General features: G+C 41.6%; 1 protein-coding gene across 1 annotated transcript; it reads left to right on the top strand.

Moving 5' to 3' along the window:
* Positions 1-469: 469 nt before the first annotated feature.
* On the top strand, positions 470-13,992 carry LOC150068070 (olfactory receptor 7E178-like). Its single transcript, XM_090337985.1, has 6 exons — positions 470-495; positions 5,641-6,591; positions 12,040-12,052; positions 12,670-12,847; positions 13,350-13,471; positions 13,657-13,992. Exons 1-6 carry the CDS (start codon positions 470-472, stop codon positions 13,990-13,992), a joined length of 1,626 nt encoding a protein of 541 aa, XP_090194111.1.
* Positions 13,993-18,127: the final 4,135 nt, after the last annotated feature.

The following is an 18,127-nucleotide window of genomic DNA, read 5'->3' as shown; positions in this document are numbered from 1 at the left end:
AAAGACGCCGTTTAGACAGAACAACTCTTAGTGACAGAACAATGCAGGTGGAAGTAAACCTCGAACATTCATTCTCCAATATACAGGGTCAAAGACCTCGAAAAAGTAAAGGCAGATTCACTGAAGTTGCATATGGAAGAATGAAAGACCGAACTATTCTTAGCCTATAGAACAATTCTTAGCAGATACACCCCGTTTAAGCAGAACAATAATTAGCAGATAGAACAATCCAGGAGGATGGTCAACACAAAAATCTGGAAGCTCAACGCAATCATTCAAAGACCTCAAAGAAGTTAAAGCACATACACTAAAGTTGCATATGGAAGAATAGAAGACCCCAATTAGACAGACCTATTCTTTTTTTTAGCTTTTAAAATAATTTAATTTACATCATGTATGAAAAATATAAATCAAAACTTCCCGTCTTTTTATATCAATGACTATTATTACATGGCAAGTGTATATCATTATGTACACTGGACTCAACCGAATGAGGTAGGTAAAATATTTTTCATAAGTATTGATTATAAAAATGAAAACAAAATTATAGTTGCCAAATTTTCAACATTCACCTCAGAAAACCATACACATAATGGTAGGGGAAAAAAGACTTCATGTGTGGAATTAAAATGGAATTTCTAAAAATTGCAGTCAACTTGCTTTTCATTTAACTTTTATTGTAAAGGTTATGTACAGGTGGGTTACAGTTACAAAATTAAGATAATGAGAACATTGCTTTGAAAATAGTGTTACCTACTCCTTCATTTTGTCACCATTTTCCCTCTCTCAGTGCCCTCCCTAGTTATAAAGTTCATTTTCAGCATATTGTCTAGTGAGTATCTTGAATTGGTTCACTCTTGGTTATACTGTTTCTGTGATTCCCTTTTCCTTCCCCAAATCAGATAAATTTACACTCAAAACGAAGAGTACAGAAATCAAAAACAGTGACAACTGGGAATAAACCAAAGGAAAGACGAAATAAAAAGTAAAAACATATTAAGTAACCTAAGTAAGCCAGACCCAAAGGAACATAGGGTCAGTGGTTTCTCTCATTGGCAATAATTAGTACACATCTAAGACTCTTCTAGCAGAGGATTACAATAGCATAAAACCTAGATTCATAAGATCATGTAGGATGAGACTAAATGAAAAGATCTCTAGGTTAGGGAAACAAAAGCATTATCTTTTGTGATAGTTGTTCTTAATGTACTATGTTATTTCTCTACTCCTTTGTTGCCCTTTGGTTAATCTCATATTGTTACTATACTTGACTGTGTTCCCTGGCGTATTATTTATGTTGGATTATTTGAAATAAGAAAGGGAAGGGTGCTAAGGACCCAATAACATGGATGGGGTGGTGAAGGGAAAAATGCCTAATAGTTTTGAAACATGTCTTTTGTAAACCAAGCTGGTTTAGTCTATGCATAGATGACAAGATGAAAAGTATGACTAATTATAGGCTATGCAGGAAGGCAATTCCATGTTACAAACCCTTTGGACAATTCCCAGACAATTCATAAAGGAAATACATAGAATATCAGTGTATTGAATGGGGGACTAGCAGGAAGGATTGAATCACATGGAATCAGTGAACAGTGGAGAATTTTCTCACAATATTCAATATGCATGCACAAGACAAAGTGTGTCTATTAATGTTTCTGTTGGTGAATGGCGAGTGGGAGTATTTTGGAAGGTGTGGTTTTTTTCATATATTTTTATTGTAATTAATAGAAGGGTTACAGTATATTCACCAGAAAGAAGGTGCATTAATTCACATACATTGATACCCTCCTTATGCCTTGGTCCCCATTTCTCTCCCCACCACACCCACCCCTCATCTTGTTTTCCCACCTTCCCTATCCACTTTCAAATAACCAAATACAAATATGTCCAATATATCAGATAACAAAGTGAGATACTCTAACAACATGAGATAACCAAGGGACAACAAAAGAGATGAGAGATAACATAGTACATAAAGGAAAACAATCACTCATTATATGGCTTTTGTTTCTATATCCTAGAGGTCCTTTCATTTAGTGTCATACTGTATTGCCTTATGTATCAAGGTTTTGGTCTATTGCAAATCTCTGCTAGGAGAAACCAAGGTTTCTACTGATTATGAAAATGAGGGAAACCCTTGGGCCTATCTTCCTTTGAGTCTGACTTCACTTAATATTATTTTTTCTAAGTCTTCCCATTTCCTAACAAATGTGGTGATGTCATTCTTTCTGACAGCAGCATAGAATTCCATTGTGTACAAATACCACATCTTGTTGATCCACTCATCAACTGAGGGACATCTAGGTTGGTTCCATATCTTTGCTATGGTAAATAGTGCTGCAATGAACATTGTTGTGCTAGTGGATTTAGTCTGTCCTTGTTTCTGGACGATTGGGTAAATGCCAAGTAGTGGAAATGCTGGGTCATAGGGAAGCTCTATGTTTAGTCTTTTGAGGAACTGCCATACTACTTTCCATAGTGGTTGAACGAGTTTTCACTCCCACCAACAGTGTAGTAGTGATCCCTCCTGGCCACACCCCCTCCACCATCTATTGTTATTAGTTTTCTTGATCCTGGCCATTCTAACTAGAGTGAGGTGGAATTTTAGAATTGTTCTGATTTGCATTTCTTTTATGACCAGAGATGTTGACCTTTTCTTCATGTGTTAGTGTTTTGGGTCAGGAAAAAATTAATGTGACTTTCCTTGCTACTTAACCTAGAAAAATATTAAATGCACTCTCCCACATGACAGAAGGTTCACTAGCATGTATAATATGGTTCAAACAAATGAAACTGCCTAAAATAAATCATATGAAAAGTGTGTCTCATCGTTTATAGTTTTGAAGTATGGGGAGGCTCTGTGTGTCCTGATGTCACTTCTGGAATCTGCTATAGCATACCACCATGTGCTTTAACTGGCATTTCTAATTAAAATTTTGCATTTCACATGAGTCATTGATGAGAGTTAAATATACATTACTTTCTGTTTTTAACATTTTTTGTGCCGGTCCTTCTGGTTGAACTCAGGGATTAGACACTGCCCCTGGGTTTTGTGGCTCAAGTCCACTGCTCCACTACTTGAGCCACAGTGCCACTTCCAGCCCTTGCTGAGTAGTCTATTGGAGGTCAGAGTCTCACAGACTTTCCTGCCCATGCTGGCTTAAAAACCTGATCTTCACTCACAGCATCCTGAGTAGCTAGGATCACAGATGGGAGCCAACAGTGCAGCCTCGGTTCAGAGATATTAATTCTTCACTTGTTTTTAGACAGAACTTTCCATTTAAGACATTCATGTACATGTACAATGCATCTTAAACCCGATCACACTTTCCAAAATTCTCCCTCTCCCCCTTCCTCAACGGAAACATTAATATCCACACTTCCTCTTATACATGAACATTGAGTATTGTAAAAAAATTCTCCACTGTCTGTTCACTGATTCCCTGTGATCCATTCCTTCTTGGTAGTCCCCTATTCAAGACACTGATATTCTAGATATTTCCTTTATGAATTGTCTGGGAACTGTCCAAAGGGATTGCAACGCAGAATGGCCTTCCTGTATAGCCTATAATTAGCCATACTTTGCATCATGTCATCTATGCATAGACTAGACCACCTTTGTTTATCAAAGGACATGCTTCAAAACTATTCTTTCAGGCATTTGTTCCTCACCCGCCATCCATGTTAGTGAGTCCTTAGAGATGATTTGCTCGACACCAGTTTGGCTAATTGTGAACTCTGTGAATTGTGCATCCACAATCATAGAAGAGCCTATTACAAGCCAGTCCCCTGACATCTCCCTAAATATCTCCAATGCAATATTAGCCCCAGTTGGAAATTCTCCTGTGTTGCCCTATTCATGGTCCACTGTGAGGACTGAGCCTGAGGTTTTCATACACTTCAGGCATGGGACAATCTTTTCATCTGTACTTCATGGACAGGACCCAACAGAGACACAACGCAACCAAGTGTGTAGTGAGTGTACCACACTATTCATACAAGTGTGTTTTCTGCAAGATTCCTGGTGATTTAGAGTTTTCCTTCTTCTCTCAATATACAGTGAAATGTCTTAACTAAAGAGCAAACAACTGCAAGTACTGCTTCTGCATAATGAAGACAAGGCAGAAACTTGGAATTCTGTTAAAGGAGATCAAGGAACAGCAGTAGTGAAGAATGTAAGTTATTACATTGTTCCGCTGCAGCTCACAGGAATCTTACGTAAAATTTCTTAGTGTTTTCCTATATGCTGCCTTGTTATCTAGTAGAATATTACTGAAAAAACTATTCGTATGGAAGTGGTGGTAGATGGTTTCATTAAAAAAAACAGCGTGACTTTCCATTTGTCTATTGTCACCGAATATTTAGTATTGGAATGTGATTTGTGAAAGACCTTGTTAGGCCCCCAGTGAGAACTTGTCTCTCTGACTTTGAGGAAGAGAATAGCAGATTCTTGTTGAGGGGATTATTGACTGATCACAAAACAAAGCTGCAGGGGTCAAAGCTAGAAACCAGTATAGGAAGTGCAATAATCAGAAGATGATTGAAAAGGAAGAAATCCAATCACTAAATGTCAACCAACATTGCCTAAGTCTCAGGAATCCCGTGCTACACTGTCAGCAAATTCCTCAATTCCTGAAATCACTTCAAGAAGAAGCAGATATCATATCAGAGTTCTTGATTTATTTATATGTAGGAAACTGAGCAGTTCGTGTTTTTTTTAAGTGTACTTCAGTCCCAGTCCTGGTGTCTCATACTTGCAATCCTAAGCTGCTTAACAGGCTGAGCTCTGTGGGGAGAGGTTCAAAGCCAACATAGGCAGCAAAACCTGTGAGTTTTCATCTCTAACTAACTACCAGGAAACCAAAAGTGGTGTTTCTTACTCAAGTAGTTGAGCTTTCCTTTGGGCAGGAAAACCTCAAGGCCTGTACCCACGCCCAGGTCAAAATCCTAGGATCCATACAGACACAGAGAAAGAGAAAGAGAGAGAGAGAGAGAGAGAGAGAGAGAGAGAGAGAGAGAGAGAGAGAGAGAGAGAGAGAGAGAGAGAGAGAGAGACAGAGACAGAGAGAGACAGAGAGAGACAGAGAGAGACAGACACAGAGGCAGACACAGAGAGACAGACACAGAGAGACTGAGAGACAGAGACAGAGACAGAGAGAGAGTGAGAGAGAGACAGAGAGACAGAGAGAGGGGAGAGAAAGAGAGAGAGAGAAAGAGAGAGAGAAAGAGAGAGAGAGAGAGAGAGAGAGAGAGAGAGAGAGAGAGAGAGAGAGAGAGAGAGAGAGAGAGAGAAATTAGGAAACAAAGCAAGGATGCAGAAATCTAGGAGCTTGCAAACACATTGGAAGGAAATGAATTTCGGAGATTAAAAGAGAACTGCTGTGAGTTACGCTGTAGTGAAGAATAATCTGTACTTTCTCTGATCAGAAAACACTGCCTATAATGTTCTAACATAGTTGAGTATCTACAATGAATACATAAATGGGAATATATGAGACATAAAACAATCTAGGATTATTGGATTTGTCACAACTGAAAAGTGTGGAGAATGTCAGTATCAACTATGCATATTTGAGTTCAAAATCATTGTGGAATTCTGACTTCTTCATTTTGTATTGTTCTCTCTTTATATCAAAGGACTCCAATTAATGCAGAACAGTGTAATCTAACACACATCTCAGAATTTTACCTTCTGGGACTCTCAGATGACCCTGAGATACAACCCTTGCTCTTTGGGCTCTTTCTGTCCATGTACCTGATCACTGTGGTCAGAAATTTGCTCATCATCCTGGCTGTCACCTCTGACTCCCACCTCCACACCCCTATGTACTTCTTCCTCTCCATCCTCTCCTTAGCTGACATTGACTTCATCTCCAGCACAGTCCCCAAGATGCTGGTGGACATCCACACTCACAGCAGAGCCATCTCCTATGTGGGCTGCCTCATCCAGTTTTCTGTTTTTCTCACTTTTGGTTGTATGGATGCTTTGCTTCTTAGTGTGATGGCCTATGACCGATTTGTGGCCATCTGTCACCCCCTGAATTACCCTCTCATCATGAACCCTCATCTCTGTGTCTCCTTGATTCTGCTGTCATTTGTCACCAGCTTCTTGGATGGACAGCTGCAAGTGTGGATGGCATTACAGATGACCAATTTCAAGGAAGTAGAAATTCTGAGTTTCTTCTGTGACCCTTCTCAAGTCCTGGAACTTTCCTGTAAGCACACACTCATTAATAATTTGTTTAAAGACATTATTGCTACCATTTTCGGTTTCCTTCCTATCTTAGGGATCCTTTTCTCTTACTACAAGATTATTTCTTCAGTGCTGAGAATGTCCTTTTCAAGTGGGAAGTACAAAGCCTTCTCCACATGTGGCTCTCAGCTGTCTGTTGTCTGCTTATTATTTGGGACCTCAGTGGGGATCTACTTTGAGTCAGCTCTGTCACATTCTTCCAGGGACAGTGCTGTGTCCTCAGCAATGTACACAGTGGTCACTCCTCTCCTGAACCCTTTCATCTACAGCCTGAGGAACAAGGACCTCAAAAGTGCCCTGAGCAGGTTGTATAAACCACGAGCTGACACCAGCAGGTAGGAAGTTTATTTGTTATGTAGTTTTTGCACAAGCAACAAACTTGAGTATATAATCTGATAAAATCTACCTGTTTGAATACCTGATTATTCTACTTTCATTAGTACAATCCATCCTTAGAAAGGTCCTGGCTATATCAGGATAGATTCCTAAAGGAGGAATGTATGTTTTCAATGTTTAAATTGTTCCTTTGTAAAGAATGATGAATGTCTGCAGATGGTGGGCCCAGCAAAGAATTTAGCAAGGATTGAGTGGCAAGGTTTTAATAGGTATAATTTACCTCAATAAAATTGGACAGAAACAGACCTTTATGTTTTTCTTTTTAAAGCAGTCTTTGAAGACATAACTTTCTAATTGGTAGCAAGATATCCTGCTTCCTGCCCTTTGGTTTTGAGTTATTTTAGACTTATAATTTAGTCCCTTAATTGTTTCCTATGGTGCATTTTGTTATTTTAAAGGTGATATGTAGATGGGCTTCCATTATATAATTCAAGTAAAGAGTGTATTTCATTCGGGACAGTGTAATTCCTTCCTTCCCTTTCTTCCATAATATCTTTCAAAGAAAATTGAAAATCTTGTTTCCTAGTGAAATTACATGAGGATAGACAAACCTAATCCACTGGCACCTACATTTGGTTCTAGGCTGCTTGATTGTCTGGGTATGTGAACTCTATGATATGGGGGTCTCGTAATGCTTGAGTGAGTTGGAGGAAGCAATGAAAGAGCAATCCAATACCTAATCTACAGGGATGTGAGTGGTTCCTTGGACAGTTGAGTTTTCATTTCAAATTCACTTAAAGAAAATCCAAGAGTAAGGGACATTGGCTTGGTCCAAGTATCAGCAGCCCCGCACCTGGAGATTGAAGAAACCCCTGTATTATTGATAGTTGCATGCTCACCATTCACACACATGCACAGAAACAATTTTTATAGCTTTCTAGTTATGAATATAGAGAGGTAGTACTTTTCTAATACTTATATGTGTGCTATTCTAAGTATACATATAGGCACAATTACAATTTCATGGATTGACATAAAAAGGAATGATAACACCAGTGTAGTTTTCTGTCCAATACCAGGGTTTCAATTCAGGATCTCCTGTTTATATTCTGTTTGCTCAGATTGTTTGCTCATTTGAACTATGTCTCCAGCTTGCCTTTTTGCTGAATAGTTAAAATGGGTTTTCAAACATTTTTTTCCTAGCCAGACTGATTTAATGACATTCACAGGACAGATAGAAAATCTTGAAGATAGAAGAAGAAAATGTAAGTGACACAAGAAGCAAGTAAAAGTACAGCTATATCATTGACAAATATTCAAAAGAAATGGTTTAGCTTGGCTCTGATATTAAGCTTCCCCAAATCCTGGACTTGTGATAAGCCATGCATAAGGAAGCGAGTCATGATTTTATCAGATCCAAACCACTGCTTTGTATGCATTGGGCTGATATGTTACATTAGGCCACAGGAGGTTATCTAGGCTGATCTCTAAAGGCAAACTACTGGGCTATTCCTGACAGGCTTATTTACATAACACAGGAGGATGACATATTGTGGGAAGATAGATTCTGTAAGAATATAAATGTAAAAAGTCTGAACTTTACTTACTTTGTGTTTTTAGGGTCATGGAGTTTGAACTTAGCCTGGGCACTGTCTCTGAGCTCTTAGACTCAAGGATACCACCCTACCCCTGGGCCTGGGTTCTGTCCCTGAGCTCTGCAGCTCAAGTCAACCACCCTACCATTGAGGCAATCCCCCTTCCATTTTCTAGAAGTTAATTTGAGTTGAGAGTCTTAGGTGCATTTGTGCCCCAGCTGGCTTTTTACCTTGATCCTCAGATAGCCTCTCTGGTAGCTAGGGTAAGAGTGTGAACTTTGAGTGCTTCTCCAGTATATCCTTAGTTGATAGTTTTACTGTTGTTGACAGAAATCATCTTTCTATTGAGAAATGTATAAACCATGTAACTAATAAAATTTTAAACAGGATCCTAGCTGTATTTGTATTAACCAGAGCACCCCCATTTCATGTAACAATAGTCCCTCAGTAAAGAAAGCAGTTGGGAAATGGCCAGCAGGATGTTCACAGTCATGACGACCAAGGCTGTGTACTTAGATAAGATAAGGGGAATTCCGGGAGAGGAGGGTATGAGAAACATCTAGTGACCAGATTGCAAGGCACGTCAGCCCTCTTCTAGCTGAGAGGAAAATTCCACTACTCCCCAGAGTGAATTCCTAGCCTTATTTGAATTAACCAATCCCTACCCTGTAACTATGTTTCTGCTTCTGTAACCGTGCTTCTGCTGCCCATAAATACTCCTCCTCCCCAAGCCCCGGCGCGCAAGTCTTCTAGGAGACTTTGTCGCCCCGGGCGCCCGTGTTCCTGAATAAACCTCTTGCTGTTTGCATCCGGCTGCGTGGTCTCGCTGATCCTTGGGAAGGGGCTCCATCTGGAAGACATCCCGCTGAGCCGGGGGTCTTACATCTGGGGGCTCGTCCGGGATAGGAGACCCCCCCCCTACCCAGGGACCACCGACCCACCTCCGGGAGGTAAGCTGGCCAGCAAACTGTACTGTCTTTTGTCTGCCTTGTCTTATGTTAAGAGCGCCAGCGAATCTGTGACTCGGCCGTGTCAATCTGTATTCTGGCGGACCCGTGGAGGAGCTGACGAGCTCGGACTCCCGACCGCAGCCCCGGGAGACGTCCCGGAGGCATCTGGGGTCAGATTTCTGACCCATCTGGTATCTGTTTTCGGGGCTTTGCCCCGGTCTGAGGACTCTCTAGTCCATCGGTTTTCGGGGCTTCGCCCCGGTCTGAGGACTCTCTAGTCCATCTGATAGGGGAGACTCCGAGCTCCCCCCCGAACGCCCGTCCCCTTTCGGTTTTGCACCGAAGCCGCGCTGCGAAGTGTCTCTCGTTTAGTGTTTGTTTAATTCTTGTGTTTGTTGTTATGGGACTTGGACTTGGACTGAATACTAACATGGGACAGTCTGTGACTGCTACCATGCATGCCATCAAAATTTGGGGTACTTAAAGGTCTCTGCTTCTGTCTTGTTTTGTGAGGTGTTTTTTTTGTTGTCTGGTTTTGTTTTCAAAATTGGTACCAGTCTTAAATATGGATCCTTGCAATTTTTGTGTGTGTATTTCTGGGCAGTTGTAACAAGCCCTGGAAAAATAAATCACAGCTAAGTTGCCTTGTAAAAAGTTTTGTTTTAAACCTGGTTCTCACCTGCAAGAGTAAAATTGGCAAAGCTCTCTCGACACAAACTTCCAGAAATTGAACGGCCGATATTAATTTTGCGCGCTTTAAGATCTTTGAGTATGAATGTGTGTGAATGAGTGAGTGAACATGTTCAAGGTTAAATTATCAGAATACTGTATAAAACAATGAATAAATTTATACTTGAAATAAAAAAAGGCAATTGGGTAAATCTAAGTCTAAACTTCAAGAAAATTATTAGGTTAAAATGTTTTACAGTGTCTCAAAGGGTTATTGCATTGTTTTAAAGAGAAACTGGTAAAAAGTATTTTTCTAAAGTAGAAAAAATATTTTCTAAATGAAATTTGCATTAAAAATAATCTGATATTGAAATGCATAGAGCTGTTTACATTGTAAAGATTGTATCCTGTTTAACCCAGAGGTATTAGGGAATTTGGAATCTATTTCCTTAAGTTAAAATTTGGAAATAAATATTAGGAATTAAAATGTAAATTTATTTATTAATGTCAGAGACTTTACCTATCTTTCAAAACTGTCTAGGTAATCGAATGCTAAGAGAAAGGATGGGAAAACTTAGGATAGTCCTGTGTGACCATCTTTGGGGGTGAGAGGTGAACTGGCAAAGGTGCAGCTCTGGGTAAATAAGCTGGAATGAAGACTGTTCACTTAACCTGGTCAGGTGGACTGAGATCCACATCTTCGCTCTTTTTCTTTGCAGACTGACACTGAAAATCTGATGGTAAAATCTGGGTAATATAATTAGTATTTTAAAAGGAATGAATGTTTAAAAGTTTATCTCTGTATGATTTGGGTTCATGTTACTGGGTTGCAATTGGACGTATTTTAGAAAAAGAAGGAAACTAAGTCCAGATTTAGACTTTTGGTGCACTGATGATGTTTACAGTTCTTGCATTGAGGAAAAAAAAACTTATTTGAGTTTAAACTGTTGCTGGAGTTTTAGGCAGTAACCTAAGCTGCAGGAAAAAAAATGCCTCTCTAAAAAGGAAACCTGGAAGCAAAGGGAGTTCCTTGAGCCCTTAAAAATTTTTCAAATGCAAATAAAGGCTAAAGTGTTAATTGTTTAAGCAAATATCAGTAAAAGTTTTAAAGAACATTGGAAATGGGTTTCTGAACAAAGTTTGAAATTGAAGTTGTCCTAAATGTTTGTTTCAAGGAAAAAAGAAAACAAGAAAAATCAGGACTACCAAGATGGTTGCTTAATTGCTATTTCAGCTTATTCTTGTAAGTTACTCTATAGCAATCTGCAGCAGGCCCATGGAGAAGGACAGCAGATCCTCATTCAGATGTAAATTTGGCCCTCACCAAGTTCCAGGTAAGATCATGCTTAGAGACTATTTCTGAGTTGACCACCTTGTTGCTTCTAATTGGAGTAAAGTGTCCTTTGTAGGACTCACTGATCTGAAAGCCGCAGTTTTGAGCCAGCCCGGGAAAAGCAAAGTCCCTGTGAGACTGTGGTGTCTAATCTGTCAGAGTGCTATTGAGAGTTGCTTTGGAGCTTGAAGTGGCAGAGTGCTAGCTCTGAGCTGAAAAGCTGGGGGACAGCACTCAAGCACCAGGCCGGGGACTCACAGTGGCAGAGTGCCAGCCTTGAGCTGCAGAGCTGAGGAACGGCACTCAGGCCCTGTGTTTGGGACTTAAAAGTGGCAGGGTGCTAGCCTTGAGCTGGAGAGCTGAGAGACAGCACCCAGACCCTGAGTTCAAGTCCAGCAACCAACAAAGTGAAATGCCAAAGGGACATTTATTCCTGCGTGGAGAGACACTACTGGGACAATGAAGCCTCCAGATGCAGTAGGCCACAGCTTGGATGGCAGAGATGGTGTCAGATCCTAGAGTCACTTGTGCTTGGCCATTCAAAATTAATCAGAGCCGGGAGGTCATAAAATAGTTTGTAAGTATGCCTTACTAATGCCCATGCCTTTCATAACTGGGTAGGAACTTGTCAATCATCTGTGATAGAGGATAGTTTAAAGTCCTAACTGAGTGAAGTTTGATTTGACACCAGCCACAAATTCAGGGTGGATGTGAGGCTTGCGTCCCTATTATCTGTTTAGATCTGGCAACTGAAGCATAGTTAGAGTCGCAGGGATTAAGTTCCCCAGACAATCAGGAAAATGCCTTTGCAAATGGGTGCTAAGTAAGCTACACTGTTGCAGCCAAAGAAAAAGTTTGTGCAGTTGTTAAATGCTTTACATGACCTCCAATTTGGAGTAGAATATCACTCCTGGTATGTAATCTTGGCAACCTCTTGGTAAAATAGGCTAAGTTTTTAGGGTCCCTGGCTAGGTATAGAGACAACGCCCCTGAGTCAGCCTGAAGAAATTATAGAAGATGGATCGTCGCCCATCAGTCCTCTTTAGATAAAGGGACCAAAAAGTTGTTTCTTAAAAATTAAGACAGCATAAGTTAGAGGCATGGAAAAAATAGTAGTAACAAATGTGCAATAGTGGAGACTGCACTTGTGGGGAATGGCTACAGTTTCGAGTCTTCTGTGCCTGTCTAGAGAGTCCTAGCCTTGTTCAATCTGGTTACTAAAAGTTGCCACCCTGGTATTACTTTGGATTTTCAACCCTATACTGTCTTAAAAACCAGTGGGTGCCAGCCTGCAAAAATGAGTGTGCTCAGGTAAAGCAACTAGGAAAGCATTGGGAGAATTCACCAAAGTCAGGCTTTAGGTTAAGCTTCTTTAGAAATTTTGCAGGCGACCCAGCAGGAGGTGTGACATTCCATTGGAGCTGCTGTGCTGCCGGATTCAACCACCACCTCACAGTTGTTTCCTGAGAGGACTGGAACTAAACTCTTGGTGATGGGACCCGACCTGATTTGACAGACCACCCCCTTCAGGATGCTGAGCTCACCTGGTTCACAGATGGCAGTAGCTTTCTGGAAAATGGAGAGCGGAAGGCAGGGGCAGCTGTTACCACGGAGACTGAGGTAATTTGGGCTGGAGGACTGCCCCCGGGAACATCGGCCCAGAAAGCGGAACTTATTGCCCTAACCAAGGCCCTCCAAATGGCAGAAGGTAAGAAACTTAACGTCTACACAGACAGCCGGTATGCCTTTGCAACCGCCCATATACATGGGGAAATCTATAGAAGAAGGGAGCCTATTGACATCGGAAGGAAAGGACATTAAGAATAAGACTGAAATTATAGCCTTATTGACTGCATTATTCTTGCCCAAGAGACTAAGCATTATCCATTGTCCTGGAGACAATGGATAGTCACTGGAGGCACGAGGCAACTGCCTAGCTGACAGGGCAGCCCGGGAGGCAGCGTCACAGGAAACCCCACCAGCACGAATCCTCCCAATGGCGGAGAAATCGCCCAGCAGTCTTCCCCCACTCCCGTATAGCCCGGAGGACATTGAGTGCCTTAAGAAAATGGGGGCGGCCTATAATTCCAAGCAGAAACTATGAATTTTTAATGGAAAAACAGTATGGCCCAAAAGGTAGACTCTTGAACTTATAACTAACTTGCATACCCTCACACACTTAAGTAAAAATAAAATGAAAACCCTCTTAGACCGGGAAGAAAATTCTGGCTATCTCCTGGGAAAGGATGAAGCCCTACAGCGAGTGGCCAATCAATGCTCTGCATGTGCTCGGGTAAATGCAGGACGGACTAAAATTGGACTTGGAACCAGAGTGAGAGGACACCGCCCAGGTGTTCATTGGGAAATTGACTTTACAGAAATTAAACCTGGACAATATGGCTACAAATATCTTCTAGTATTCATAGACACCTTCTCTGGATGGGTGGAAGCATACCCCACCAAGCATAAAACAGCCAAAGTAGTAACCAAGAAACTACTGGAAAAAATTTTTCCCAGGCTCTTCAAATAGTGCAGAAGGAAGTCTGGAAACCCTTGGCGGCAGCGTATCGGGAGCAGCAGGACAAGCCCATTGTCCCACATCCATTCCAAATTGGTGACTCTGTGTGGGTGCGAAGGCACCAGACTAAGAACTTGGAGCCTCGCTGGAAAGGACCATACACCGTCCTGCTGACAACTCCTACTGCTCTCAAGGTAGACGGGGTCGCTGCCTGGGTCCACGCCTCCCACGTGAAAGCAGCTCATCAGGATCAGGACAATTCCATCGACCAGACCCCAGAATGGAAGCTGCAATGCACCCCAAACCCTTTAAAGATAAGACTTTCTCGGTTGTAATTTTCTTTTGTTTAACCATGAGCAAACTTAGAGAACGGCTAGCAGAAAGAGGAAAAGAGTTCCACTCCCAACAAGGATGGTTTGAGAGCTGGTTTAATCAATCCCCTTGGTTTGCAACCCTCCTGTCCACCATAGCAGGGCCGCTCATTGTACTCATTTTAATTCTCACCTTTGGCCCCTGCATTCTCAGTAGACTAGTCCAATTTGTAAAAGACAGGCTATCGGTGGTTCAGGCTTTAGTGCTTACCCAGCAATATCAGCAAATTAAAGATAGGGAAACGGTCTTTATTGAATGAAAGATTCCATTCAAGTAACCATAAGAAAATGGGGGAATGAGAAATGTATAAACCATGTAACTAATAAAATTTTAAACAGGACCCTAGCTGTATTTGTATTAACCAGAGCACCCCCATTTCATGTAACAATAGTCCCTCAGTAAAGAAAGCAGTTGGGAAATGGCCAGCAGGATGTTCACAGTCATGACGACCAAGGCTGTGTACTTAGATAAGATAAGGGGAATTCCGGGAGAGGAGGGTATGAGAAACATCTAGTGACCAGATTGCAAGGCACGTCAGCCCTCTTCTAGCTGAGAGGAAAATTCCACTACTCCCCAGAGTGAATTCCTAGCCTTATTTGAATTAACCAATCCCTACCCTGTAACTATGTTTCTGCTTCTGTAACCGTGCTTCTGCTGCCCATAAATACTCCTCCTCCCCAAGCCCCGGCGCGCAAGTCTTCTAGGAGACTTTGTCGCCCCGGGCGCCCGTGTTCCTGAATAAACCTCTTGCTGTTTGCATCCGGCTGCGTGGTCTCGCTGATCCTTGGGAAGGGGCTCCATCTGGAAGACATCCCGCTGAGCCGGGGGTCTTACACTATCTATCCCCTACGTTCATGACAAAAATTATTTCACTCCAACCATGTACATTTCACCTCCATAGACCAACTATTAAAAATTTATAATACTGGCTTTTCTGTTCGAGTAAATTATAGCTACACATAGCCTTAGACTGAGGTTAAAACATCACTACTTACAACTCTGTTTTGTGAAACAAATACTACTTAACTGTATTTCAAGTTTTCTAGTATTTCACTGGCACTTGTGTCAGTTTTACATTGCAGACCAACGAAAAAAACTACATGATTGAGTGTTGGTTCTTCAGTACCAACGAACTGAGTAACTAAATCTTTACAGTAGAAAATTAGTTGTTGGTGAGACTTCCTGCTTAAGGATGGTGCTGTACCACTGAGTCAAAACTCTCATTTCCTCACTTTTTGGTGGGGGTATGCATTTTGAGGAGCTTACTTCATTAGGGAAAACAGGCCCCTGCACTTCTCCAGCAGCCTTATTGTAACCATGAACTTCAGATTGCCATTTCCTGAGGAGCTAGAATTGCTAACTGTTGGGGACCAACTGTAGGGTCCATGACCGAATGTGGGGTCAGTGACCATGACTGTGTGGTCAGTGACCTTGGACCCACACAAATGTGTACACAAGGAAGTACCTCTTATGATTTTGGGCTGTCAATAGCTTCTCATTTAACCTGTTTGGTACTTGATAGGTTCTCATTTAACCTGTTTGGGACAAACAGAGAGAGAAAGAGAAAGACAAAATGATTGTGTGTGTGTGTGTGTGTGTGTGTGTGTGTGTGTGTGTGTGTGTGTGTTATGGCATAAAAATATTTCTTAGATTTGGACAGCCTTATACACTTTGTTTAGCACCAGGACCAGAGCCCAAAAAATAAATTCACACATAAATAGTGACATCAATTTAAAAACATTAAAAATATTTGGTGAATAAAAGAGTTTAAATCATTTTAAGTATATCCCTGGGACAGATGATTGGTGGAAAGGCAGGGGACACAGGCTGCATCCTTTAGTGTGGGCTTCAGCCTGTGAGTTGGCAGAGAAACACTGGAGCCAGGCAGTTCACCACCAGGCTACTGGAGAAAACAACACTTCCTGTCCATGAAAGCACTGGCAGGAGGGCAGAGGGAAAAGGAGGAACACACAGAGGAGTATTTCCACAGCCATATAAAGTGACCACCTGTGTCCTCACCACATCATTTTCACCAAGAGGGTTCAACTTAATAGGGGGTGTTCTCTAGACACAGCCCCTCATCCTACTCAGCTCATCATACCACCAGCTCTGGAGCCAGCAGCACAGACCCCATTGAGCCTAGCTTCTCCTTCCTGTCCCCTATAGTGCTGGACAGTGGGTGGGTGGTTGTGTGAGCCATTCCCAGCTCCCCTACTTCATTCTGCAGAACATCCAACACACAACCAGAAAAAGATCCAGAGAGGCTGTGTAAACCAGCTCAGAAGGAAATTCCTCCCCCTACTCAGCCCACTTTCTACCTGACCAGAAGCAACCTTCTGCAGGTAGGCTCAACTCACCCAAAGGCAGCACTTACCTATCCTGATTCAGTTCTGGTCCAGTTTACAGTACATTCAGGTTCAATGTGGGTGCATTTTGTACACAGAACATAAAATACTCACTAGTGGTGCCAACCTGTTTCAGTTAACACGACAGACACTTCACCAGTCTCTTTCAACCAGTGCCAACTAGGTTCAGTAGGTCCAGCAATGGGGAAACGTCTCACCACCACCTCGGCTCAGATGTACAGCCATGTCCAGCTCACCCACAGGCCTAGACAAGGCCCATACACACCGGCAGAGTTCAACCTTCATAACAGCCAAAAAATATTCCTGACCTTCAAAGTTAAAATTATTAATATTCTCTTGCCAATGGTTTCTTCTTGATGAAAAATGACCTTGAGTGCACATAACTTCATCTACTCATCCAGATCATGACAAGGCAATATTGACTCAAAACTTCCCCGACGACTGAGGGTGGATGAAAGCTCCAGGCTCAACTCTAGGGTTCCTGTGAAGGCAGCCAGTGTCCAGGTTCCAGGGTCAAACACCACAGGCATGAGATACTCAGCTGTGAGCCCATCAAAACTGCAGTCGTTCAAAATGAAGGTGGGTGCAGACCAGGCCTATTAGATACTGTAAGGAGCCTTGAAGATACAACACAAACCACAAAAGTACCCAGTCTCTCAGAATATATGCTTGCGCTTGAAGAAGAACAAATTAGACAAGTTTCACAGAAGTATTTGTTTAGACTCTTCATATATTCCAGGAGAAAATCAAAGGTCAAATGAATTTCATTCAACTCTTCCCTTCTCTATCATTGCCTATTCCAGGAAATTTATTTTTTTCATATATTTTTATTGTAATTAATAGAAGGGTTGCATCACATGCACCAGAAAGAAGGTGCATTACTTTACAAACATTGATAACCTTTCTCATGTCTTGGTCCTCATTTCCCTCCCACCACCCCACCCCTCATCTTGTTTTCCTCCCTTCCCTATCCGACCTCAAATAACCAAATATGCATATATACAATATATCAGATAACCAGGTGAAATCCTGTAAGGATATGAGATAATGAAGGACAGCAAAAAGATGAGAGATAACATAGTACATGAAGTACAACAATCACTCATTATATGGCTTTTGTCTCTATATCCTGGAGGTCTTTCATTTAGTGTCATTCTATATGGCCTTACGTATCTAGGTTTTGCTCTATTGTAGATCTCTGCTGGGAGAGCCCAAGGTTTCTACTGATTATGACATGTGAGGGAAACCATTGAGCCTATGTTCTTTTGAGTCTGGCTTACTTCACTTAGTATGATTTTTTTCTAAGTCTTTCCATTTCTTCCAGGAAATTCTTAGAGTCTAAAATACCATTGTAATTTTGTTCTGTGCACATTCTATTTACACCAATTGCATTGAGAGCCTCACAGGCACTACTCCTCTGCAGAAAAACCATTTATTCTCCTCAACTGAATCTTTGAATCTCTCTATAAATACTCAGTCTCCAGAATCCTAAGGCTCTTAACTACTGTGCAACGAGGGAACAAGATGAGGAATTAATTAGCCAATTACTCTTCACATTTTCCACATGGAAGAAGAAGCAGAGAGCTGCCTAATTGTTCCATTTAGTTAAGTGTCCTACCCAAGTCCTGAGTTCCAAGGATCCTGCTGCCCAGCCTCCTCAGAATCCTGCTAATGTCCCTGTTCCTCAGGCTGTAGATGAACGGGTTCAGCATGGGGGAGACCACTGTGTACA

This window comes from Megascapheus bottae, chromosome 1, assembly GCF_031878675.1.
Source record: "Megascapheus bottae isolate mThoBot1 chromosome 1, mThoBot2.hap1, whole genome shotgun sequence".
Taxonomy (NCBI): Eukaryota; Metazoa; Chordata; class Mammalia; order Rodentia; family Geomyidae; genus Megascapheus; species Megascapheus bottae.
This window is presented reverse-complemented; position numbering and strand designations above follow the sequence as displayed.